The sequence below is a fragment of the Scleropages formosus genome, chromosome 5 (genome assembly GCF_900964775.1).
Source record: "Scleropages formosus chromosome 5, fSclFor1.1, whole genome shotgun sequence".
In the NCBI taxonomy this organism is placed as follows: domain Eukaryota; kingdom Metazoa; phylum Chordata; class Actinopteri; order Osteoglossiformes; family Osteoglossidae; genus Scleropages; species Scleropages formosus.
Genome location: NC_041810.1, coordinates 19,478,806 through 19,504,707, shown reverse-complemented (window position 1 = coordinate 19,504,707; position 25,902 = coordinate 19,478,806). Strand labels below are relative to the sequence as shown.

The window sequence follows — 25,902 nt, the reverse complement described above, 5'->3', positions numbered from 1 at the left end:
ACCGCTTGTCCCATATGGGGTCACGGGGAACCGGAGCCTACCCGGCAACACAGGGCGTAAGGCTGGAGGGGGAGGGGACACACCCAGGACGGGACGCCAGTCCGTCGCAAGGCACCCCAAGCGGGACTTGAACCCCAGACCCACTGGAGAGCAGGACTGTGGTCCAACCCACTGCGCCACCGCACCCCCACGGAAATGGTAAACACATCCATGTAAAACAGGGGCTAAGGTTTACAGTATTTCCGAGATCTGATCATGAACCACTAAGAGTCCCAAAAAGGCGTCTAGATATTCCAAAATTTGACTAAATTATCAGGCAAAAACAAATGTTAATTTTTCCTGTGGAAGAAAGTTAAATGCTTTGGTCCTCCACATATTGTATATATTACTGTATAATTTCAGGTGTAGATTGTAACAATAAAATACATTTCATTGCCAATTATATAAGAATAATCAAAAATCCCCCACCACTCACCATAATTTACACATGCTAGGTGAAGGTTACACCTAATTACTACCTGTCATCCCCAGCTGCATCATCACCCAGGACCCACTGTGAGAAAAACTGAGTAAAACCGTCAAAGACGTTAAAAGCACAGTAAAATCCATTAAAACAAAACAGAATTCTGTGTCTTTCAAATACTTGAGCAATTCACATGTTTGCTTTTCTGGCCAAACAACTCATTTTAGGACCTTTTTCACTGCAGCTCTGCCAAGTGCTGGTCTTCAGGGTACAGCAGTGCGTGGTAGTATACTGCACTTTTAAATAAAAGTCAGAAATTACATTTTTATAGGACTACATGTCAGCTCTTGCAATGAAAAGAAACTGTCAAAATGTTTTGACATTAAAACCTCAATCATTTAGGGCAAAGTGAGTCAAGGACAATGAAATGACACAGTGATATCTTTTCCTTAAACCCCAGTTTTTTGGTACCTGCATCATACATTTTCAAGTATTACTCAGTTCAGCATAAACAGTGACATCATCTTATAGAAGTTTGTGATGTCATCTGAAGACTTTGGCTCTTTCTGTTTCATTACTGAAACACCTATTAAATTTTTATTAGATCTTCTTGTATATTCTGCAAACACCAGTTATTGACAAAAACATTCACATTTCAAATTACTTACTGAAATTCACATTTGTGAACATCCATATATTATACAAACCACTAAAAGCACTTGCTATTGTGATGAAAATGACAGCATACAGCTGTGCTATATAGAAATGTGACATATGCACTTTCAACATTTTCACATTACGTGAAAGTAAGAGGCAAGGACTTTTGATAAAAATACCAGAAGATTTTGGTGGACAGTGTACCCTAGTTTTAATAACATATTTAAATTTGCATGTATTTCTCTTCTGGGTACTTTGGCAGTAGAAATGTGTTCATGTCACATCTTAAGCGGCACATTATTATCCCACTGAAGTGCCAAATTATATTACATTTATTGATTTAGCGGATGCTTTTCTCCAAAGTGACTTCCAATTAACTCTATGTAGTGTGATGAGCTGACACACCTTATTCAGCAAGGTGACTTACACTGCTAGATACACTACTTACACTGGGTCACTCGTCCATACATCTGTGGAACACAATCTCTCTTTCACTCACACACTATGGGGGACCTGAACAGCAAGTCTTTGGACTGTGGGAGGAAACCAGAGCACCCAGAGGAAACCCACACAGAAACAGGGAGAACATGCAAACTCCACACAGACTGAGTGGGGACCAAACCCATGTCCTCTCACACCACCCAGGCGCTGTGAGACAGCAGCGCTACTGACTGTGCCACTATGCTGCCTGTATTATTATACCAACCATAATAGCAGCAGAAATGTCATCGGAATATATTTTTCCAGGAAATCTACCGTAAAACATGGTATTAATATTTGCGACATGGATATGTGAAAATCGAGGTCCAATGTACCGATATCAGGCACTGTTGAGGTGGATGACTGTAATGTCCTCATAGGAGTTAAACTTAATTTAATGTTTACAGCACATATCTGCATGGATGTCTGATCCCCACCTCCAACTCAACCTCTCCAAAACAGAGATTCTTTACCTCCCATCTGGCCTGTCCTCCTGTCACGATCTATCAATCAAACTGGACAACTCACTCATTTTGCCTAGCTCCTTTGCTAAGAGTCTGGGAGTTACGACTGACATGAGTCTGGTCTTTCTCTCAGCACATTGAAGCCACAACCCAGACCTGTGGATACATCCTGCACAACATCCGCAGGATCCAACTTTACCTCACAACAGACTCTGCCCAACTACTTGTCCAGGCAATGGTGACAAGTATGGATTACTTTTTGGATTACTTCAACTCTCCCCTGTCTGGCCTTCCTGCTACTGCCATCAAACCTCTACAGCTGATACAGAACGCTGCTGCACGCGTTCTGTTTGACTTGCCAAAGCGTTCCTATATCTCCTCTACTCGTTTCTCTGCACTGGTTTCCTATAGCTGCCCAGATCAAATTTAAGACCCTGGTGATTGCCTACAAATGCATCAGTAGAACTGCTCCCAGATATCTACAGGACTTGATCAACCGCTACATCCCAACCAGACTGCTTCTTCTACTTCTGCCCGCTTGGTGGTCCCGTGCACAAAAGGTAAAGTGCAGAAGTTCTCAGTTCTGGCTCCGTTGTGATAGAATGATCTCCCCCTCTCACTCAGAACTGCTGAAACTCTGTCTACTGAGACTCTACTGAAACTCACCTTTTCCAGACTCACTTCACCTATGATCTCTCAAGCACATGTATGATGTAAATGTTCATGCACCGTAACTTTATGATCATGCCCAGATAATCCTTTACACAGCCGCTACTCTTGTTGTACGCAAATGTTTGTGTATCTCAAAAAAAAAAAAACAAATCTTAATCTAGGAAGGTGATCAGCAATCGTCTCTGAGTTTTATTATGCAGCTACTCTAGTGATGAAAACTGGTGCATAGTAGTGGAAAGAAACAAACTAGGTTTACTCAACAGTCACAACTATCATGTATGTCTCTTTCTTCTTGTTTCGAGAAACTTTGCGTCTGTTAAATATAATGTACTGCGTGAACTCTTACAAAACCGTGGCTGTGACCATCCTTAAATTCACATGAAATAAATGAAAATATTTTAAATAATAGCATTTTTACTATTTATTACTTAAAGCGTTGCAAACTCTGAATGGAGCGATCAATTCACTCTTTACAACAGATAATATTGCACTCACACCTTCAGAAACCTGGCGCCAGTGAAAAGCCGCGGGGCCCGCCCATTCACCATTGTTATCCAATAAAATCTCCTGAAAGTCCGTAGTCCCGCCCTATATATTCAATTATCCAATCATGTTCAGAGTCTGTTCGTTCGTCCCGCCTTCTTACACTGTCAGCAAATGTTATCCCTTAGAGCTTTAGCGGAAGTTGTATGTCTGTGCGGAAAACAAAAATGGCGGCGCCCAGTGACAATGTGCGGGACTACTGTGTTAAATTAAATGAAATGCTTACTGGAGATTTCGTCGAGAGACATTTGCATACTCTACAAAGTTTAACAAAGGCTTTTCGCGAGCAAGAATTCAGGTATTTGTATATGTTTAATTTGTGTACGTAACCCGAGACGCCGGTATCCATGATCATCATGATGTTCACCTGGCTGAAAAACGCCAATCAGTGGTGCTGGCGCGGTATGGAAAACAAGACAACAAATTTCGTAAGACACTCTGACTTTGTAGAAATGGTTTTCCTCGATTATTGTTAACTTCGATGAAAATCTTCTTGTCGAAATACTAGTACTAGCTCGTTGTAGACAGTCAGTGTAAGTGTTGTCGAGATGTGTGCAGCCAGTTACAATACTGATTAATTAATTAATTAATTTAATTAATTAATTAATTTTTTTTTAATATCTGTCGTTTTCCCTAGCGACTTACACAGTTACACAGGAGACGTATTAAGCAATTTAGGTTTATTTACTCATGATTTATACGTGTAATTATACTGGAGTAATTTAGGCTAAGTCCCTACAGTCAGCTGGACGTGAGATTGGAACCTACAACCTATGGGTCAAGGCAGTAACTGTAACCACTACAACTGTGTTTTCTTAATCAATATATGTAATTGCACAACTACAGTATATTTTAATGAACTGTTTCAGAGACAGCGTGGACAGAGAGGTCCTCCAGATGCTGATAGAGACTGTGTCCAAACTCAACGAAGGGATGGATGTGCCTTGTCCACCTCAGGCTCTGTACATACAGCTCACAGCAGAGTGCTTCAGGAGCCAGAGGAACGCGTGTGTGCAGTGTCCCCGCAACCAGAACCTCATTAGGTCTGTAACCGCTACCTTGGCTGGTCCCCACATGGCACACGCTGTCTTTCATTGCCTTTCCGCATCCCAGTCGGACGGCCAGACTCTTTCTGCTTTCTTAGGATGCATTTTCATGCACCTTACAGCTGGGTAATTAAATATCCAGTTAATTACCGATTAAACACAGGGAGCTGTTGTCAAGGTTTCCCTGGAGTCTTTTTGGAAGTGCACACACTGCCTGTAGAAATTATTTTTACCATGTTGTATGAAACTTCCCTGTCCTCCTTTCCTCGTTGACGCTTCCATGTACTCATATGTTGCTACTTTAGACTCATTGAAACATTAAATTCTGAAAAGAAGGTGATGCTCACTTTCTTTAGTTTTTATTATTTCTAGGCATATTATACCTATTATTTAAAGTGTATTTAAACGGTTCTAGTGAAAGAAAGCCTTCAGATCAGAATATTATTTATTTCTTCATTTTTTTTCTATATATTCAGCAACATATTGGTGTTTTTTCTCTTTTGTCCCAAAATAATAGGTCTCCGTATTGCTGTTATGCATAAGAGTCTATATGTTCATTGAGCATATTATAAAGAAGTACTAAACAATGGAGACATTTGCATGTTTATGGAGTAGCTACAGCACAAAGTTAGTAGTTTTAGTCATCAGGAGGAAGTTTAATGAAGTCAAATTGAACTTTATTGTCATTCTGTCGTGGGCGTGCGGTGGTGCAGTGGGTTGGACCACGGTCCTGCTCTCCGGTGGGTCTGGGGTTCGAGTCCCGCTTGGGTGCCTTGCGACGGACTGGCGTCCCGTCCTGGGTGTGTCTCCTCCCCCTCCGGCCTTGCGTCCTGTGTTACCGGGTAGGCTCCGGTTCCCCGTGACCCCGTATGGGACAAGCGGTTCTGAAAATGTGTGTGTGTGTGTCATTCTGTCTATAGATGAGTTACACATACAGGAGAATGAAATTCCATTTCTCTTTGGACCTCTGTGCCACATACAACATACAGCGCATTTTATAAAAAAAGATAAATACCACAGATGAATGCAGAAACAAGAAAGACAGTGCAGTACACAGGCCAGAGTCTGGCGGCAACTTACACATATTTAATTTAATATACACTTTCTTTTACTGAGGTACCTTTGATCTGTATGCTTAATATGATGTTCTTCGAAGAATATTCAGCTCTAAAATGCAAAGAGTTAAAAATTACACACGGTCAAATGGAGCGGTACACATCAGTGAAACAAAATGACTGGGAACAAGCGCCAGGTCCCCTTCTCTGGATGTTAGCATTATCACTGCAGGGCTGTATAGCTGTTTGCGCATCCATCGCGTTTCTTTTTTTTTTCTTTTTTCTTTAAAAGATTTCCTGCAACCACACAACAACAGGGATTCTCACATGACATGCTGTGGCTGACATTCATTAATGCTTCCCGCTGGTGTTGGACAAGCATGTCCTGCTGTATGCTCTTCTGGTTCTGCATGGTGAAAGCTGTCAGTTTTTCAACAGGCTCCAGAGCTGTCCCTGACAATACTGATGTCACCAGGAGTTTCAGTTTGTACAGACCCCCTTGCGTGCTCAGGAGGTGGGCTTGCAGTTTTGTGTAGCGACTGATTTACATCCATTTCCCGCCGAAGGGCGAAGCCTTGTCGTTGCTGAAAAATGTACCAACTGCTTTAGAGGTGACCCGGTGGTGGTGTTGTTGCACAGTGGTGCAGCAGGTAGCGCCTGTGTCTCACAACTCCGGGGCTCTTCATTGGGACAGGACTTCTGGGTCACTCTGTGTGTTTGTGTGTATTTCCATCCGCAGTCCAAAGACACGTTTTAGGTGGGTCGGTGAATCTAAATTATCTGTAATATGTGTGTGTTGCATAGCTCTGTTATGTGTACAGATAGGTAACTGTTAGAACTTAGGATAATATACCTAGCATTTAAAGTTCTTTAATCAATGGTCAGTTGTTATTTTTAATAAATTTTTCATCCTTTTTTCGTTATATTCTCATGCAGTATTTCTTTTTCTTAAAACTGGAATTTAGGGCTGATTTGATTTGTAGTGAATATCATTGGCCGGTGCTGTTTAAAGCTTCACTAAAGTGTTTTGAGCACATGATATTTTTTTTGTTTATTTTTTTCCTATCCCTTAGCAAATGACTCTAACGTAAGATTAGAGTTATAAATACGGAATCTGACTATGAGGAAATTAAAAATGGATTTTTATGTGAGATTTATGGTGGAGAATGGGATGTCGGGTCATTATAATTCACTTATAGGAACAATCCATCAGAGGCTTTTAGGATAGGGCTAGAAAATGCCAGAAACCTGGAAAAGGAAGACTAACAAATAAGAGGGGCGGGGGGGGGGCGTCTCGTCCTCCACATGAAAGCGAATGCCGTGACCTCTGTTTGGGTTCCTTCGGTTCCAGACGTGCAGCCTGTCTGCGGACCCCTCCCTCTTCAGGCGTTTTGTTTCTACGCATGACCGTGTTGGACCTCGTCGCTGTGCAGGAACCAGTCTGGCGTCCCCGTCGCGCTTAGAGTGCCCTTGTTTTCTGCATTTGTTTGTTTCGCATGGGGCCTTTTCAAATAAAATCCCCACTTCTGGGGTGTTTCTTAGATTCTGCGGCAGTGACTCTTGCATAGCTTTTCATTTTGTGGCCTTTTCCCATGGAAAATAAATCCACCGTAGACAGACGCCTTTTTTGAATTTGAGATGAAATGAAACTAGAATGACTCTTGCTGATGTTCTCTTCGCCACAATTAAGTGCAGACTGCCCGCGTCTCGCCGACTGCCTGACAGCTGAAATCTTCCTGCTTTTTGTTATTTTGTCGCATCCCGAGACCAGACAAAAGAAATCTTAGCACGATTCCGTACTGTTTCATTTTTTTCACCAAAATGATGCAATAGCCATTTAATGTAGCAATGCTGGGTATATATGCAAATAAATGTCTTTATTGGCATGGTTTCATCTGTGCTCTTTCAGCTTTTTAGGCTGCCGGTCTTTTTGTCATAAAAATAATTGTGAGGGGGCATGCGTACGTGTGTGCGTGATCTGTGTTTGGTCGTGTTCGCCTCACTGTGGTGGTGAAACACAAAACAGTCTCGCTGCCCTTTACCTTCAGATGGGTCCCGTCTGGGTCCTGAACATCGTCTGGAAAAATAGATGTTGATGTTAAATACACCGTGCACCAACGAAGGCTAGGATGACTGTATTTTCCATTTTCGCAAATCAGTTTGAGAAAACGCAATCGTAATTTTTCCAGCTCTGTAAAAATCGCTGTTTATCCGGCAAACGTGGGTATGAGGAACGAGTTCCGGCACCCTAAGACACCTTCACGGAGAAACTCGCCCGGAGGCTTTTGCCCGCGAGACGTCTTTCCTTGAGTCCTTTCTCCATGAGACGGCCCAAGTGAAGACTCGCCCTGAGATCTTCATCCACAAGGTAGCTCATCCTGAGGAATCTCACAGAGAAAGACCCTTAAGGATCCTCTCTCCATGGTACCTGTCCTCAGCACCCTGTATATTTGATGTGGGGCAAGGTTCACTGTACTTGTGTTCATCGAGTTGTTTGATGTGGACAACACTTGATACAGTCTCCTTAATGGCATCTTCTTTAAGGTAGTCTCATAGTGGAAGCAGCTGAGAGACAAATGGATGCTCATCAGTTATCTCTGTTTGATTTAGTTGCTTAGCATGTTATCACACATCACAGGCTTAGCCTCAAAAATCCTTACATTTAATTTAATGAACTTAATGTGTAATTTTCTTCGTGAATGGCTATGGATTTCACCAGCGGTAGCCTAGCGACCCCATCCCGCACTCTTTGTGCATCGTTGTGGGACGCACATCCGTACCCCAGGCCCTGGGGGCGGGACACCCGGGACACCCAGAACACCTTTCATGCCAGTGTTGCAGCCCCGAACGATGGGTTGCCACAAACAGACACCGCTCGGCACCCGCCGACCCGTCGCGTCTCCGCCGAAGCTGCTGCCAGAACTGATCTCGGGTCAGAAGACGAGCATTTAAAACTTACTTGACCACGGCCACCACAGCATACCCCAAATAATCTGTCACAAATCACGCTACCCAGATACTGGAACCACTGATTTGTCTGAACTTAGTTAAATGTGCTTGTTTTTCTTCACCAGGGACCTGGGATTCATTAAAGTGTCACTCAGGCTTCTCCGTGCGCTCCTCGGGCTTCGGCTGGAGAGCACAGACTGCCTATTTGAGGGTAAGTCAGTTCATGTCATTGAACCACACATATTGTCTGATTTCAGCGATGATGTTTGTGGTGGTCTTCTAATGGAGCAGCAGCCAGCAGAGCATGGACTGCGTGACACAGTCTCATCATGGAAAGAAAGCTTGATATTGATACACCGAGGGCTGAACGGCATTGTGGATTTGCCCCCCGGCTGCTTCATGTACTGATTTCACTGCTCGATGGAGGCTTTGGTGGAATAATGTAAAGTGTACCTGTTTTACGTCCCAGGAAAAAGTGCCCCAAGGCTCAGCTAAAAGTGTATAACGTGACTGTGGCACAGAGCTCAACACACATACTTTAAGAGAACGCACATGTACGGAGCACAACGTACACGCACACAGAATGGAATGTAACACATTACCGTTACCGTCCTGGGTAGCCCTGCCACCTAACACATACACCTAGTTACCATGACTCGCCCACTTAAGAGAGACGGAGAGGGATCTGTTCCGATTCCCTTCTCCCTGACACCTCACCCACCCTGAGGGCTCCAGAATAAAGGCTGTTGAATTCATAAACCCAGAGTTACTCATACTGTTGTCCCATGAACCAGTACATTTGTCACAGGGCCTTATAGTATAGTTAAATTGATTAATTTGGTAGACACTATTTTTATCCAAAATGAGTGGCAATGCTACACGGTACTAAACTCCTGCAGTTATTTATGCAACGCGACACGCTCACTCACACACTATGGGCGAATTAGAGCCACCGTGTCACCTGAAACACGTGTCTTTGCACTATGGGGGTAAAGCAGAGCACCTAGAGGAGAATCATGCAAACGTGGGGAGAACGTGAAAATTCCACATAGGTGCAGTGGGGATCGAAGCCAAATGCGCGGCCCACATGCTACGAGTCACCAGTGCTACTTGGTGAGCCACCCTGCCAACTTCTACCTCATAATCGAATGCATTAATAATCAAATTATGGAAGTATCTTTTAATGAAGTAAGTAATATTTCTGGGTGCGAGTGCAATGTCTCGCCTGGGACTTGAACCTGCAACCTCCTTGTCAAAACGTAGGCTTCGATTAAAGCACCATGCCCTGGCTTTGTTTGGAAGATTTCCAGTAAGGAAGTCGGCGAGAACTCATCCACACCGAGCCACAGATACTGTTTTGTGTTATATCCTGCTGTCTGCATGACATGGCCAGTGTGCAGGTGGACCTAGGAGAGACCACTCTGTCTGCTGTCCTCTGGTAGGCTGAACTCATATGGTGGTTTTTTTTTTTTTTAGCATAAAATAACCCACATGCTGTAAACCTTTTGTATTACAGCGTAAGGAGGTGTAGAACCGAGGTGTATATCTGCCTTAGTCTTAGCCGGATGGGTCACAGCGGTCCAGAGCGTATCCCAGAAGCACAGCTAAGGCTAAGCAGGGTACGCCCTAGACGGAACGACCGTGTGGCTTCTGAACAAACAGTTCCCATTATCTGTTAGAGGACACTTTTATTTTATGTGTCCCCAAAGACAAGTTCACTCAAAAATTACAAACGTTGCACTTAAAAACAGTGAAACTCCTGACAAATATCAGTTAAGACGAATTACGAGTACTTCATTAAGCAGTGTCTGTAAGCATCTGTTCTGATGTTTAGTGTCATACACGGGGACTGTAAGTTTACCGCGGTGTTCGTGAACTGGGCCGTCTTGCAGGATCACGATGATGGCGCCGGGATCATACGGTCGCGATGTTCCCAGGCACAGGCGTGCTGAACGCGCCGCTTGGAGCGCTCCAGAAGTAAACATGTGGACGGCTTTTCCGTCGACAGCAACGTCACTTTCTGCTCCAGCGCTGATATATGGTGTACTTAATTGTACAGCGGTCACCCGACGGTTATAAAAAGCAAGGAAGACCACACAGTTTGACTGGGACTTAAACCGGCCGCAATAGACCTTATTTTCAAAAGTGCAGTTTATCCTCCCGTCCTTTTTCTGCCATTGTTGCACTGATTTGGCATTTCGAATCGGGTGCCTCTGGGCTGTTTGTAAGCGGGAATGTCGGAAGGCGCTGAAGGCTTGGACCCGGTCCTTCTGAGTGGCGTTCGGCCTGAAATTTAAAGGAAAATCTTAGTTCTGAACTTTGGCTGTCCCATCATGCACCGCTCCTCTACGTGCATTGGTAGACGAGGCATTTCGGTCTATACGGAAATGACCCTCAATTTACGAGATACGCAACTCGTACTTCAACGACGGTCGTCCCGTCAGCCGTATTATATTTTTCAAGTTTTTCAAAGGTCGCTGCAAGGCACCGTATTTCTTAGCAGCAATTGTTTTGTTTACAAAACTTTTTTTCTTTGCGATTCCCTTCATGAGTTTGTTATTCATTAATGAGTAATGTACAGTATTAACTGTAGTATTCAGTTACCTGTATTATAGTTTATAATTACTGTGCTGTGTTCTTATTCTAGGATCGTGTTATTTTAACACGAATAACGCAACAAAATTTTTCAAAGTTCTTAGCGATGTTGATTTTTGCGTTGATTATGATTAATTAAAGTAAAAGTTTGCCAAAATAACACTAATTCTTCTAGAGTGCCGATTTACTTTGGTACTTCACAGCCATTGGAAGATTCTAGAAGGCACCAGAAAGCATCAGATCCTAAAAGGTATTGGAATATTTGGTGCTGGGAACCCGATGCTAAAATTCGCAGATATTTCTTAAATTCAAGAATGTGGAATATTTTTCTTAAAAATTGACATGTAGTGCGAACTAACACCAAAAGTGTGTTTAATCTAACAAAACTGAACGGAAAATGGAAAAAAAAAAGTCCTGTTGTACACCGTCAAATTCATGCATGTTAATTGTTCTTATATCCTTATGGTTTATATAATGCAGTATAAGGGGATTTGGGACTAACGGTGGGCTCGTTGCAACAAAACCGCGTTGTACGTCAAAGACCACCTGTGGTTCTGCATCCCTGTGATTACTGTGTGACCAGCAGGAGGAAGGTGTCGAGAGATGACGGTTTGTCACGCTTTCAGCGCTCGAGGCTGAGGGCTGCAAGAGGAAATGGGCCGGGACGGGGGATTATCGATCGGAGGTGCGAGGGATCTTGAAGACTCATTGGGCCATTCGGTCCAGTCTGGTTCAATTTGACATCTCCAAGGCTGAAATAGTGCAGACGAAGGGTGCGGAAACGAGAGCCTCGAGCGCCTAGACCGGCGAGTGGAGATGCCGCGACGGACACGGACGCTTCAAGTCCTGGCCAGCGCAGTGAAGATTTACGAGGTGATAAGTACAGTGCTTATCCTTGAGGGGACGGGACCCACACAGCAACCCCGAGGGCTCCTGCAGGACAGGCAGAAAAACAGGCGATGTTCTTCAGGGCTCTGTGGCTTCTGGTCTGGCCTTCTCAAGCCCGGGCTGAGATCTCCCACTCCTAATGACACTTTCAAATTAGCTGCGGTTCTGGTTACTTCAAACACGCAGCAGATCCACGCAAATACTTCTCCCCACCTCACCTCTTGCCGCTCAGACCCGGGGTAACCGCACGCCGGGGTCACGCTGTTCTCAAGAGCTGAGCCAGACCCATAATTTCCCTTTTGTTCCTCATGTAGCCTCAGTACCTCAAATTTGAAGATTCAGAATATGTTGGAAAGGTCATAGAAAAAAAAAAAAAATATATATTATATAATATATATATATATATATATATATATATATATATATATGGAGTCCTATGTATAACAAGCCAAGGGAGTACAGTTTTCGACAAACTAACGGAGTGTGTGTTCACGTCCGTGTGTTTTTGCAGAGTGGAACTGTAATGATATATAGTTCTCCCCAAACCACTGCTCATTACACCCAATTTGCCATTTTCTGTGCATCGGGGTACGGTATTATTCTGAAATGTTGGTCCCGGGGGCCCGTTTAAATGTGTAAAATCCCGTTGCACATTTTTTGCCATTAATTCTTTGCCGTTATTTTTGGTGAGAGTTTAAGTTTCCTTTTTCAGGCTGGTGGGAGGATTTTGAACGTAAACGAGACAAATCACTTCATGACTTTGCAAAATAAGTTAATTTTAATAGTTGTAGCCTGAATTTTTCCCTTTCATATATCATTCAATGGTTTGTGTTTTCATAGAGGATGAAAATGGTTTTTATTATTCCTTCTGGTGGTTCATTGTTACTGCTTAGTACTCGTTTGCCAAAACCAAGAGAAGAAAAAGGCTCTTCGTACAAGTTTATATCATTTTAGTATATATAGGTAGTTTATTAGTAATGTGATATCATGTGTGTAGGAGTATAAAGTGTTTAAAGCCCATATTCAAAGGTTACTAACCTTTCTGCTTTGAATGAAAGAGTCACCCCCCCCTCCCCCCACCAGTACCCAAGACCCGTATCCTCACGTTTCTAACCCCTCCTCTGCTTTCCTCATGCCCTCTTGGCCTTACCCAGCGCTCCCCAGTGCCGGTTATCCAAAACTGAGGTCTTTTTGACACGTGAAAGTGAGAATGCACAATCTTAGTAATTTTTCATAGCTTTTCCAGTCATGTCCTTTGGGCACAGCAGGAGCTCAGGGGTAGGGGAAAGAACACCAAGCCACAGCTTCCTCAGCAAAAACAAACCACTTCCTGTCGAAGCGGGGCTCGAAACGTATCCTAATCCGAAACCTCTGCTGTTTTTAGAAGTTCCTTTTGACTCCGAACACACTGTTGAGCCCGGAGGTTCTGCGCGATTAGCCCCGTTTCCGGCACGACTCCGCCACCGTGAGCCTTGGGGTCGGCTCGGCTTAAAGTCTATTCCTTTCGTCTCTGTCATTGTACTAGAATAACCAGGTTGGGGTTGTTTCGGTGTCTCGATGTCAAACCACCACAGAGCATCTCATCCTGTTGCTGGTGCGATTTGTTCCGATGCTCTTTGCCACCAGAGTGTGAGCTTTGTCCAGACCGTAATACCTCTCAGTTCCGATAGACCCCAAATCAGCTCACGTTACATTTATTCATTTAGCAGACGCTTTCCTCAGAAGAGCTTTTTATGTAGGCATGCAATTTTCAAATCACAGCCAGTTCAACTGCAAGGGATTCAGTAACTCTGAGGGACAAAGGGAGCTCGTTCCCCCCCCCCATTGGAGACAGAACTGAGAACCTGTGGGCTTCCGAGCTGTAGGGAGGATCAAGGCCGTAGGCATTGGAGTGCAGATCCTTGATCGTCCTGTAGGCCATAACCAGAGTTGTGCTGGAGATAAGAGGAGATTGGTATGTGAAGAGTTCATTTTAGTTTTATTATTACGTGATTTCTAAGACTGGTGCTCTTCTAACAAGCGTTTTGCTACCAGTCAATAAAATTGCAATAGTAACATTGTCAGCTTGTTGAAAGTGAGAAGGGGGAGTGGGCGGAGTCTATTTGAAGAGATTACCAGGTGGCCCCTAAAGGTGGATGGTCATGATTGGCTCATCGGTTTGCTTCCAGCTGTGACCTTTTGCTGTTCTTTTCTGCTACGTGAACATATACGTTTATTATTTATACATTTTTCTCCAGCGACTTAGGATGTTAATGTACTTGGAGTTATTTACATAGACAGCTGGTAGCATAGTGCTACTTTTGGACCCAAAGGTTGCAGGTTCAGTTCCTAGCTACACATGTAGTACCCTTGGTCTTTACCCTAAATTGTGGTGATAAAATTACCCAGCTGTAGAAATGGGTAAATAATTGTAACTTAACACTGTAAGTCACTTTGGAGACAAGCGTCTGATAAATGTAAATTTACCCATTTATACTGAGGCAGCAGACCTATGTACAGTGCTGCCGATGTACAATATCATCATTTATATGGTGTCGGGTCTGGGGAAGAGCTCCAGGTGAGGCCTGACTGTGAAAGGGATGCTAGTGTGAGTGTGATGAGCCTGCGCTGTCCTCGTGGCGTCTCTTCTCTAGTCTGGACACACCGCTGACAAAGACCCACTGTTCTCTTCTATTTTCTGGCGCAGCTTTACGCTGTGGGGTGCAGTTCCTCGGGAACCTCGCCGTTGGAAACCAGGTTTGCAAAGACGACATCTGGATGCACGCTTTTCCACATCTCTTCCTGTAAGTGTTTGTATTTGAAACCGCTGGCAGGTCTAACCTTGTCTTTTTTTCTTCTTTTTTTAAAAAAATTTTTTTTTTTTTTTAAAAGCTTTTATTAAAACACAAAGTCAGCGAAGGCCACAACAGTCACAGTGTTCCACACAGGACGCGTCTCCCGAAAGTCGCTTTTAGCACAAGCAGAAATAACCCTGGAAGCTTTTGAAGCGATAACCTAAATTCGGACACCACGTGATGTCATTTGGCCTCGTATGACCCAACGGAGGATATCTGTCTCACGTTTCCATAACAGTCGAAGTGATGGTCGGAAAGACTTCGCGACCGTCCTCCGGTCTCTTTGTACCGTGGACGGCGGTGGTTCGAGCACCTCTGTTTAAGGTCTTATGGAATTATTAAATTGCCGTAATGGATTGCGTGATTGTAGACTATACAGAAGAGATCCCGGTAAACAGTTTTTACTGCATTAAAAAAATCCCACAGACAGTTTGACTCTACGTGCACTGCCACTACTTCCACCCTGCAGGAATGTTTATTTACGCTGGGAAATTCATGATGCGTAATTGCCTGCTCAAGTGCCATATGGCATCAAAACAGAGCGAGCCCATTGTATGTTTTCATATTTCAAATATGCTAATTTGTCTGCGCTCAGAATGTGTTTCCTTTATGCTCAGTAAACATAGAGGACCACACTATTTTCAGCACAACCTTAGTCCTCAACCCAGATTTATATCCAGTAAGTAAAAAAAAATAGCATCTGTGTACTGTACTGTGCATATTTTAAATATTATAGTATAGTGGTTAGAGCTGCTGCTTTTGGACCCAAAGGCTGCAGGTTTGAATCCCACCTCCAGCTGTAGCATCCTTGAGAAAGTACCTACCCTAAAATTGCTCCAGTTAAAATTACTCAACAGTATAAATTGTAAGTAGCTGAAGACTGTAAGTCGCTTTGGGGAAAAACAATAGCTAAATGAAGTAATGTAAAATACTCAGTGTTTTTGCAGTTTTGATTGTAAGAGACTGCAGCCAATGCTTAAATCAGTGCTTTGATAGGCTTCATTCGCATTTGTTTTTATTAATAAGGTGCAGATGTCTCGTTTGTTGCAATGGAGGCTTGAAACAAGGTTGTTCTTTAAAATGGGCGATGTGACGTAGACATAGAACCTGGAGCTTTTGGACGTCAGACCATCTCAGTGCCACAGTGACATCTCGATTACACTGGTCTGGGATCAGTCACATTCCAAATTATCTACAGGACATTTCTGTAAGGTCAGGTGTTTGTTTTTGGACAATTCGTAGTGCATCTCTCACACTGGTAATTATCAGTCCTTTGGAGTATTTATTCTTTATGTAGCAAATCTCAGTTACACGTAAAATGTGTGAAATATTCTCTTATAAATGTTAAAATACATTTGGTATTTGAGTTATGAAATATGCAACTTATGACTTACGACAGCCATCCCACCAACTTTCTTATATTATTTTTGAGTTGTGACGTTTGGTCATAATGTCTGGAAAAAATATTAAAATGGCTCGCTAGGGAAAAAAAAAAGTGTTCATTATTCATTAGTGTATACTATCTAGTGTTGGGTATTGTATTCAGAAATAATTATCTGTACATTATTATTATTATTATTGTCTATACTTGTACTGTTTCAACATGAATAATGTTTGGAATTAGTGGGGAAAGGCCTTTTTTTTTTTTACAACATAGCATTAATGCATATATCCATAGTAATTGTGTATATAGTGTATATCCTAATGGTTTATATATTAGAGGTATTTTTGACTGAGGAAGTCAGTATTTCCCTTCGTTGAACCAGGTAACCAGCTCTCAGCGTCACTGAAACTGAGTCCTACACTCACGCGAACACTGAAACCGACCCCAGGATTACAAGCAGCGATGCTCGAAAGAAGAAACAATTAAAGATGGTCTAGTGGTGACTGTCAGTGCCACTCACTGATCATTACAAGCTGTGGTGATGTCATGCGACAGACATTCTTCTCGCCCTGTAAGTTAGTGTTTTCTAATTTTATCCTATAAATTAGTCTAGATTCTCATGCCATGATGCAATGGGATGTACAAAAGACGCTGATGTCTTCAGCAAAGCAGCATCTCTTAACTCAGCTCCTCTGTACATTACTCACATTTTCATTAGTGGCAAATGTGGTTGTCGTTTTGGTCAGCATGGTATAAATAACCGTTAAAATTTCCCTGTCATGAGTAGTGTTCAGATTCATTCTTCAGGACTCTGACAAACCACATCTGGTTTACAAATACATTTTGACACCAAACTTGGGCAATGAATACATTTCGTAGAGCTGCTCTTCTAGATCTTATTTCTTTCCATTTAATGAAGCTTTGAGATGATTTTAAAACATCGGTGACATTTTTTTCCTAAGCCGTTCCGATAACAATCCACCGAGAGCTGTCTTATAGGGTAGTTTATCTGTGTTTTGCTGTCAAGTTAGTTTTGGGATCCACACACTCAAAGCCTTTTGTGTTGAACTTGGAGAAGGTGTACATCTCCCTTTGATGGGACTCGTGGTGAACTACTGTACCCAGTAATGAAGCACACTCTTTCTCCAGTATCCAATGCTACACTGGTTCCTCAACTTATGAGGCCATTGAGACCATTCAAACTCCAGTCCTTTTTACCACCAATTCACAATCAGTAAAAGCTTAGTAAAATGGATGTTCTCCAATTTGTTTGCTGATCAGGTTCGGCAAAATGTCCGATAAAGCTTTAATAAGACATAAATTTTAACAGTCGTCGTCATTTTGTGTTAGTGTCAACCAATGGATATTTAATTTAATAAGAATTTTTCCCAGTGATTTTAATCTTATTGTTGTGGTCATTTCTACAACCTGCTAATCTGTCCTGTGATCAGTCCTCAACCGTGTGCAATAAATGTCTACGTTGAAGATTTGTTATCTTTTATTTAGGTGCAGTGTGTGTTCAAGTGTATCTGTTTACTATAACTGATATTCAGTAAAATTTACAGTACTCATGGTATGGCATATATTAATTCTGCAAATGTTCTTGGTGGCCATGTTTTGTCAAACTGCATGGTGGACAACCCTGGTGTAGAGTGTAGGTCCTTTTCCAGGATCTACACTAAGATAGACGGTGACTGAGGTCTTCTCATGTGGTCGTAGTCCTAGCTGATGGAGCACCTCTCAGTTCTTCTCACTGTCTGGTTTGCTTCGGTGACTGTAGCTCTAATAATGGGGTGTAGAGAGTCCCGGTGCCCTATCGCTTACCTGAATTCCATGACCGATATCGGGTTATGGAGCACAAAGACTTTGTCTTCGTCGAGCTCGGGCCCATAGCCTCTGCTGCCCTCTCCCGCCACCCCCGGACCATGCCACGCCGTGCCGCACCGCACCTCCGCCAGGTGGATCCTGGCCAAGGAATGCAAGGCAGCTGACCTTGGCTGGCCCACCGATGCGGCTGGGCGCTTCCGAATGGCACTGGGCTGTCTTCACCACCCTGTTGGGAATGTGCACTCTTTTGCAGGGACCCCTATTGGGCTGCTACTTGCCACTACTCTCAAAGGCCCTTTTCACGAGGAGGAATCTCGGCATGGTCATGAGTCCCAGCAGAAAGGGAGGAAACATTGGGCGCCAAGCAGATCGCTTGTAGAATCACTGATGCTCTTGATCCACTTCAGTGATCACACTGTTTTAGTAGCTGACAGGATTATAGGTACAAGTTACAGGCACATTCAGGAATTATTGTAATCATCTGCTTCTCACTTTGTGCTGTCCATTGGCTTGATTGACACTTATCTACTTTTTTGTGTTTTAAAGATCTCTTGAAACCTGATGTCTGTTGATATTTGTATTAATAATTTTAATGTGACATTTATTCTAATTTTGTAGAGCTGTAAAATTGTCATGGGGGCACGGTGGCGCAATGGGTTGGACCGGGTCCTGCTCTCCGGTGGGTCTGGGGTTCAAGTCCCGCTTCGGGTGCCTTGTGACGGACTGGCGTCCCGTCCTGGGTGTGTCCCCTCCCCCTCCAGCCTTATGCCCTGTGTTGCCGGGTTAGGCTCTGGCTCCCCGTGACCCCAAATGGGACAAGCAGTTCAGACTGTGTGTGTAGAATTGTCTTATTTGTCATAAGGCCATTTATTATTATTATCCATCCATCCATCCAATATGATGCAGACATAATTAAGGCTGTATCACCATATTAAGAAGAAGAGTTCTGGTGAAATGGCATAATTCTGGAAATCATGTGATGAAATGTCAAGGTCAAATAATGAATTTTGGGAACTCTACCTCCCATTGTGTGGGAATATTAGGAAAAAAGCAATGGGGGAGAGCAAATTTAATTTGCACAAATTAAAAACTGTTCTGGGTGAGAACATTTTGATGCAAATTTTTAGTTTATCTCAGTCTCACAGATTTAAAACATAGTCAGTCATATATTATTAAGACCTGCCGGTGACTGTTTGCTGTAACATATTAGATTTAGGTATTTCAGTTTGACTCCTGAGCATGAGTGTGTTCCTTTGGCAGAGACCTCCTAGATCACAAGGATAGGAAGACAGCAGCCTACGCCTCCATGTTGCTCTACACCTGCCTCGACTCACTCAAAGTGGACGAGTTGACCCTGCAGCAGGAGAACCTGGATGTGGCCAAAAAGGTCATTGGCTTGTGCCAGAGACAGCCAGAGCTCGACTGGACGTACGTATATTTCATTGCCCTTTGTGGGAGTGGGTCTCTCTCAGTGCACACCTGGGGTAGGTCTCTCTTGGGGCAGACTGATGGTGTGGGGCCAAAACTGAGCGTCCCTTAGCACAAACCCTGGGAGATGTTGGTGAGAGTAGGTCTCCCTCATCACAAACTCTAAGTGTGCGCTCTGGAAGGTACAGGAATTAGACATAGATCCCTTAATAGGACTGTGGAACTGATATATAGTTGGGTGTGTGAGTCTTACGGGTATAGTGGCATAGGTTCACGTCTGGATCATGGTATATGGAGGTGGCGCGTTCTTTCGCATGTTTGTAACCCAAAGACATTCATAGAGGACGACTCGTACTCTCCCCTACCCAAAAAAAAAACCATACGAGTGATCGGGGTGTAGTAAGGATACCGTTGCCCCCCCCCCCCCCCCCCCCCCCCCTTTTTAATGAAATTTGTGCTGACATCCCTTTGAAAAATTAATTTTGGGATGGGGGGTCCCCGCTTGAAAAAACATAGCAGTAATTATGCTGAACAAACAATAATTTGCAGGAATGAAAAAGATTCAGTTTGCAGATGGTCCCCCCCCCCCCCCCCCCAAAAAAAAAAAAAAAAATTGCAGTCCAGGAGGGGTTCCCTCTTAAAGGAAATTGCAGCTATATAATTAAATAATGTGCTTGACTGCGCTTCTCCCTCCACTGTAAATCTCCTTGGATTTGAAGGTTCAATTCACATCAGTGTATTTTTACATTTTTAATTTTAAGCTATGCAAGCAGAAACGGTGGAGATGAGGTTTCTCACACTGGACATCATCACCTCGTCATTTTCTCCTGGGCCAAGTAAAGGGGGTGGTATATGTGAATGTTAAGTTGTTTTGAACGTCCCTAAATCATCTAGCTACTTAGAGACTTCCTTTCTGAGGGTGTTTCATCTCAAAATGTCAGGGGGAAAAAACCTAAAATAAGACAAAGCAAAATAAAGGTTGAAAGGAGATGCTGACGTCCTTGGATGGAATGAGGAACAGAAGACAATGCAACATCTAGTCTCACAGAGTGCTTTGACCTGGTCTCCAAAACTTTCCAAAGTCTTCATGGGAACAGGGTGCAGTTATGGCATGCCGCGCAACATTTGCGTTGGCCATGTCTTTTGCAGAATGCAAACACAAGTCAAAAAGTCAAAGTGGTCCACATCAGCTGTTTGCGATGCTGGTTAAATAAACTGCCCGCAAGAGCACTGCAGCGTCTCTCCAAGAATTCGAAGGAGCAGCTCCATTTTCCAGGCTCGGTCACCAATTTTGAGAATTGGTGCTCGTCTGAAAAACAGTGACTGCTCCATCAGGGAACAGATGAACTGCATGGTAACAAAGTACAGCTGAAAGCAAACCACCATTTAACAGTCACGTTCAGGCCGAGCAAACGTGTTTACCCCGGTAGAGGCGGAGGGGAAAAGAAGCATTCCAGCTTGGATCGCTGTCCAGTCATTGTAGTGTCTGTGGGGAGGATATTTAGGTTGAGCATAACAAACAATCAAGGCTGGCAGCCACAAACCAGATGAAGTATCTTACAGGGATGCTGGAGTTTGGTTCTCCAGCCCTGAGGTTTCACTTTACAGCGAGGGCCTGCTTTCGCTCCGCTCCTCTTTCTCGAGAGCGTGCCGCCCGGAGACGTCCGAGCTGACAAAAACCGGCTGGCGAAGAAAGGCTGTCGTCACACATCTTTCTCAGTACCTGAAACTCACGAGGGCTTTTCCCCCATTGGTTACAATTGGTATGAGGATACTGATCAATGCAGTGCATTAAATATGATTTCTGTGTTAAATCACTGTAAACTAGCTGCTTCTGACCCCTTTGTTGTGCACCTATTTCTCACATTACAGGGTTAATTTCCTTTTATGGAACCACCACGTTAGGCAAGTTCCTGTTGTATGGAGGTCAAATTAGCATTATTTCTTATATATATATATACACACACACACACAAACATACATACAGGTGTATCCTGATTTACGATGGTTCGACATGCGATTTTTTTTTTTTTCGACTTTACAACGGTGAGCTTGCAACAGACATTCCAAAGAAACTGTACTTCAAATTTTAAATTTAGATTTTTTTCTCGGGCAAGTGATACACGGAACAATACTCTCTCGTGGTGCTGGGCAGCAACAGCGATCCGCATCTCCCATTCTGTCACGCAGAAGTGTGTATTGCGTGTATTATATGCATTCTTGACTTACGATATGCTCGACTTTTGGTTTTGGGGAACGTAACCCCATCGTAAATCGGGGACCACGTGTGTGTGTGTGTGTGTGTGTGTGTGTGTGTGTGTGTGTGTATGTTATATATTTAAATATAGTACACAGTAATATGCATTATATATATTTGTAGCTTATGTCTAACCTATTCCTATGCTTTTTTTTTTTTTTCCTCAAAACTGTGAGGGAAATTTACACTCAGCAACTGAACATGAGATGTAATAACAGATATGCAGGTAGCAACAAAGTGCAGATATGAGATGAATAATAAATAGCAAAATGTAAAAAAAAAAAAAAAAATTGAGAATCAAAATTTGGAATTTAGTTATACTCAACAAATGTGAAAACATCATGGCAGTGAGGAAAGAAATGGTACTTCAGATTTTTGGACAAAGAAGAGCACTGCTCTGTTTATATGAATCCCACTAGCTGATATATAATAGTTTGAAAATAATGTTCTTGTGTGCATTGCTGTGTTCAGTTTACCATAAATACCTGCTAAGTTGTCTCAACATTGAGAAATGGGGGGAAAAAAAATTTTGTCCAGCTTGGATGCAAACCAGAGATATCTTGAGAGCAGATCTAACGGTTCGTCTTCTGCTTTGTGCCTCTGCTGCGTTTCAGGGTTTTGATTGTCACTCAGCATTTCTTCAAGTCCTCCAAGCTTGTTGAGAAGTTATATGTTGGACTGAGTAATCAAGAAAGGTAATCCTCCAGAAGCCACGTTATTTTCATTGTTCACTTAAAGGAACATGGAGTTCAGACTATTTATTGACTGTAGCAACTTTAACTTATGTTACATTGCTTTGTTGTTAAGAAGATTGTTTTTAATTCACTGGATACATGCTATAGAAAGATATGGGTACGGGGAATAATTTACTATGCAATTCCGTATTGAGTGCAGTTAACTTGCAATGTCTCACCTTTATGCAAGACAATTGAAATCTAAATATATTTTGAAAAAAGGCAAAAAATTGATTTCTGCACATAGATGATGCTTTTGAACAGACCACAAAGACACTGAGTTAGCAAGCATTTCAATGCTCTCCAAGGGGTTCATGATACTGCCAGATACCCTCTCATACATCTGGCTCTTTCTTTTACAGGGTTTTTAATTTGTAATTAAAAAATATTAACTGTTTTTAATTATGTGTGTGAGTCATTACTATGTTTTTATGAACATTTTATTATTATATGCTTTTTATATTATCGTTATGATATTTTAATTACATTTTTTATTTTTAATTTAAAAAATTTATTTATGTGAGCCAATGTTTTTTATTAACATTGTACCATTTTTTAGTATATGGGCCTGTTTACAGTACCATACCCAGTAATAATCATATGCAGAATCTGTTATACTGGATTTTTGGATTTATGTTCAGTGTCAATCCTCAGATCCCAGTGAATGTTTTTTGCAATGTCACACCTTGTGGTGACAGGGTAATGTTCCTGGAGCTGGTCACTGCCCAGCTTGTAGAGCCTCGGGAGGCTGCAGGGGACTCTGGCATCCCTGCCGAGCTGGCTAAATTCTTGGCCTCTTGCTTCCTGGATGGATGCAGGGCTGTACTGGAACTGGCCTCCTGCCCCTCTGCTGCTGATGAGGTATGATCTGCTTTCAGAATACAACTAGCCAAACATACTTATTAGGGGACCGTCCACCATCCAGGACATGCAGGTGGTGATTGCCGCGAAAGCTTCTCACTTACAGGTTGTGGTCAGATGATATGTCTCGGTCCTGCTCCAGATCCTGGGTCCAGGTCCTGCATTGCTTCCAAACTCTTACTTAATGGTGTTCAGTTGGGTTGTTATGAAATAATGAAGTTCATATTGCATCTGCCATTAGCTACAGACTACAGATCCTGCGGAGGGACTGCTAACAGAGCGCTTGTGGGAACAGCAAGTAAAAAATTAAAGGCAACATTTTTCATTTCAGTGTCAGGCACTTTTCTTCATCTTTGTGACACAGTCACCCTTGTAACCTGCCAGTTCTCAGCCCCTCAGCGTGGGGGGGTTAGCACCAGCCTGTTTCATTTTTCGTATCATTTCCAGACGTCTGCAACCCTTGTATGTTTTTAATTGCCAGTTTTTTTTTTTTTTGGATAAATGTTCTTCGGATTTAGCCTGAATAGCAGTGCCGATTTAAAAGATTAGGCTTATGGAACACAGGTCGCTCCCCCCATGCCCTTGGCATCTGTGGCTATCAGAGTGCCAGGATACAGAGGAGTCTGGCAGGTAGCAGCGGTTAGATTTAATCTGCGGTTAATTTGGGTAAAGAGGAGCTCTAGGCATCAGCACGCTGGCGGCGAGTTTGTGCACGTTGCGTTCCAAAGGTCACAGTATGCTTTGAGGCTCTCCTCTGTGTTAATGCCTGTCTTCTAGAATGGTGCGGAGAGAGTTGAAGTGGGGATCAATCGTCAGGAGCAAAAACGCTAAGCTGGAATTAGCAGAAAATGTCAGTTTTGCCAGAATACAAAAATATCGGTGTAAAGATTGGTGGCGTTGTGATTGCACTTGAAGGACTGGGCCTCAGATCCCACCTTTTGCTGTAGTCTTCACTGCTGCAGTAAAAATTACTCAGCTGTAAAAATAATTCAGTAGCTTAAGTTTGATGCTGAGTCGGAGAAAAGTGTCAGTTAATTAAGTATTAAAAAAAAGTACTAGTCAAAATTATGAGGAAAAACATTTAGATTAGCTGAGAAAATGGTCTGTCTTCAAATTATATATAGTGCATCTTAAGGGTTGACTAGAGGGAAATATCTGCTCAGCATGGGTAAATATCTATCGGTATAAATGCTTAAATAACTTGAAGTGGCTTAATATTGTCAGTTGCTTTAGAGAAAAGAGTCTAAGTAAATGTCAAAAAAAAAAAAAAAAGACAGGTGACCCAGCACATGTTGTCGGAGCATCTCAGTGTCCCATGGCAGTGATGGGATGTGTCTGTACAGGGGAAAAATCACGAAGCTCCCCCATGACCAGGTGTCATCCTCGGTTTGTCCTTTCAGGAGGCTTTGACCGTAATCAGACTTCTGGACGTGCTCTGTGAGATGACTTCCGATCGCCAGCCGTTCATGTTTCTGCAGGACCATCCCACCCTGCTCAGCACGACTGTCGGTAAAGCCCGCTCCGCTCTTTAGATCTGACAGGCATCTCGCACCTCCCTCTGGGCTGTCTGCATTAGGCCTAATTAAATCATACTCTGTCATCGTGGCCTTTTTGGCCCGTCTTACTCAGAAGCTGGAGGAATTTTTACCTCCTGTGGGAACAGTGTGACACATGGATCGGTGGGAGTTTCCGTGACCTTATCAGGCGCTCGCTGAAGGGTGAGGCCTAGGGTGCGAGTCAAGCATCCGCATGGCATGCAGGCTGCATGCGATCGTTGTCAGATAAGTGGAAGCCCCCCGTGGAAACACACTCCCAGTTCCCACCAGAGGCGCACACCCCCAGCTGTCCTGTCTGCACCACAGCAGTGGGCACGCAGCCACTGTCCTCAAACACAACCGCTGTCTCTCATCACTCCGCTATCTTCCTTTTTGGAGAGAAACACCTGAGGCAGTGTTCTGGCACAGGTATCGCTGCTGAAAGCTGTCATAAATCATTGGCCTTTGAGGCCGTCTGCACCGCTGTTCCCCGTCGCTTTTTTTCTTATCCCCCATCCCGGCCTTTCTTCTTCCATCAGAGCTCCTGAAAGAGGTCCACTTTCTGGGCAAGGTGGGTCGCAACATCTTCAGCGCTCAGCAAGACTTCTCCATGGCGGGACCGGCTTCCCACCCAGCCGTGAGCTTCAAGGCCCACCTGGTGCGGCTCATTGCGAACCTGTGTCATGGCAACTCTCACAACCAGAACAAGGTAGCCAAGTGCCACTTTGAGTCCACTTCTCCCCCGTTAACCGCTCCTGTTCCTTTCCTGAAAGCCAGTCGAAAAATGATTCAAAGCAATAATTTACACATAGTGAAAATACACATTGTTATTTACAGTTTGTTTACCCCAAAAACACCCTAAATGATGCCTACTATAAGGAAAAAAGTTGAAGAACAATATTTTAAAATATTGTAGTGTACCCTGAGTTGTATGTCATCTTGGAGAAAAACATTTGCTCAATGAATAAATGTAGGTGCAATATTTTCTAGGATTTCATTAAAAAAAAAAAAAAAATCACAAAATGCAACAAAAATTGCTGGAAAAAAAAAGCTTTTTTCCAAAAGTGATTTACTTGTATACTTTTTTTATTAGATATGACATACAACAAATAACATACAATTAAATATAACATTTATATGACATATAATTATACCAAAGACTATTGCAGATTTGAACAACTGTTGTAAATGCCATGCTGTCTTCCAACATGGCACCATAATGGTAATTTT

At 43.0% G+C, this 25,902-nt stretch overlaps 1 protein-coding gene across 2 annotated transcripts in view; it reads left to right on the top strand.

Moving 5' to 3' along the window:
• Positions 1-3,447: 3,447 nt before the first annotated feature.
• atxn10 (ataxin 10) overlaps positions 3,448-25,902 on the top strand; it is a 42,058-nt gene continuing 19,603 nt past the window's right edge. The window contains exons 1-9 of one of the 2 annotated variants that reach the window (XM_018754836.2): positions 3,448-3,577; positions 4,155-4,322; positions 8,455-8,540; positions 14,499-14,595; positions 19,118-19,285; positions 22,157-22,237; positions 22,975-23,137; positions 24,538-24,646; positions 25,212-25,381. In XM_018754836.2, the coding sequence (XP_018610352.2) occupies positions 3,498-3,577; positions 4,155-4,322; positions 8,455-8,540; positions 14,499-14,595; positions 19,118-19,285; positions 22,157-22,237; positions 22,975-23,137; positions 24,538-24,646; positions 25,212-25,381 (1,122 nt within the window). In that variant the 5' untranslated portion in view covers positions 3,448-3,497. Of the gene's footprint in view, positions 3,578-4,148; positions 4,323-8,454; positions 8,541-14,498; positions 14,596-19,117; positions 19,286-22,156; positions 22,238-22,974; positions 23,138-24,537; positions 24,647-25,211; positions 25,382-25,902 lie in introns of both variants that reach the window. The other variant, XM_018754835.2, reaches the window with a different exon arrangement.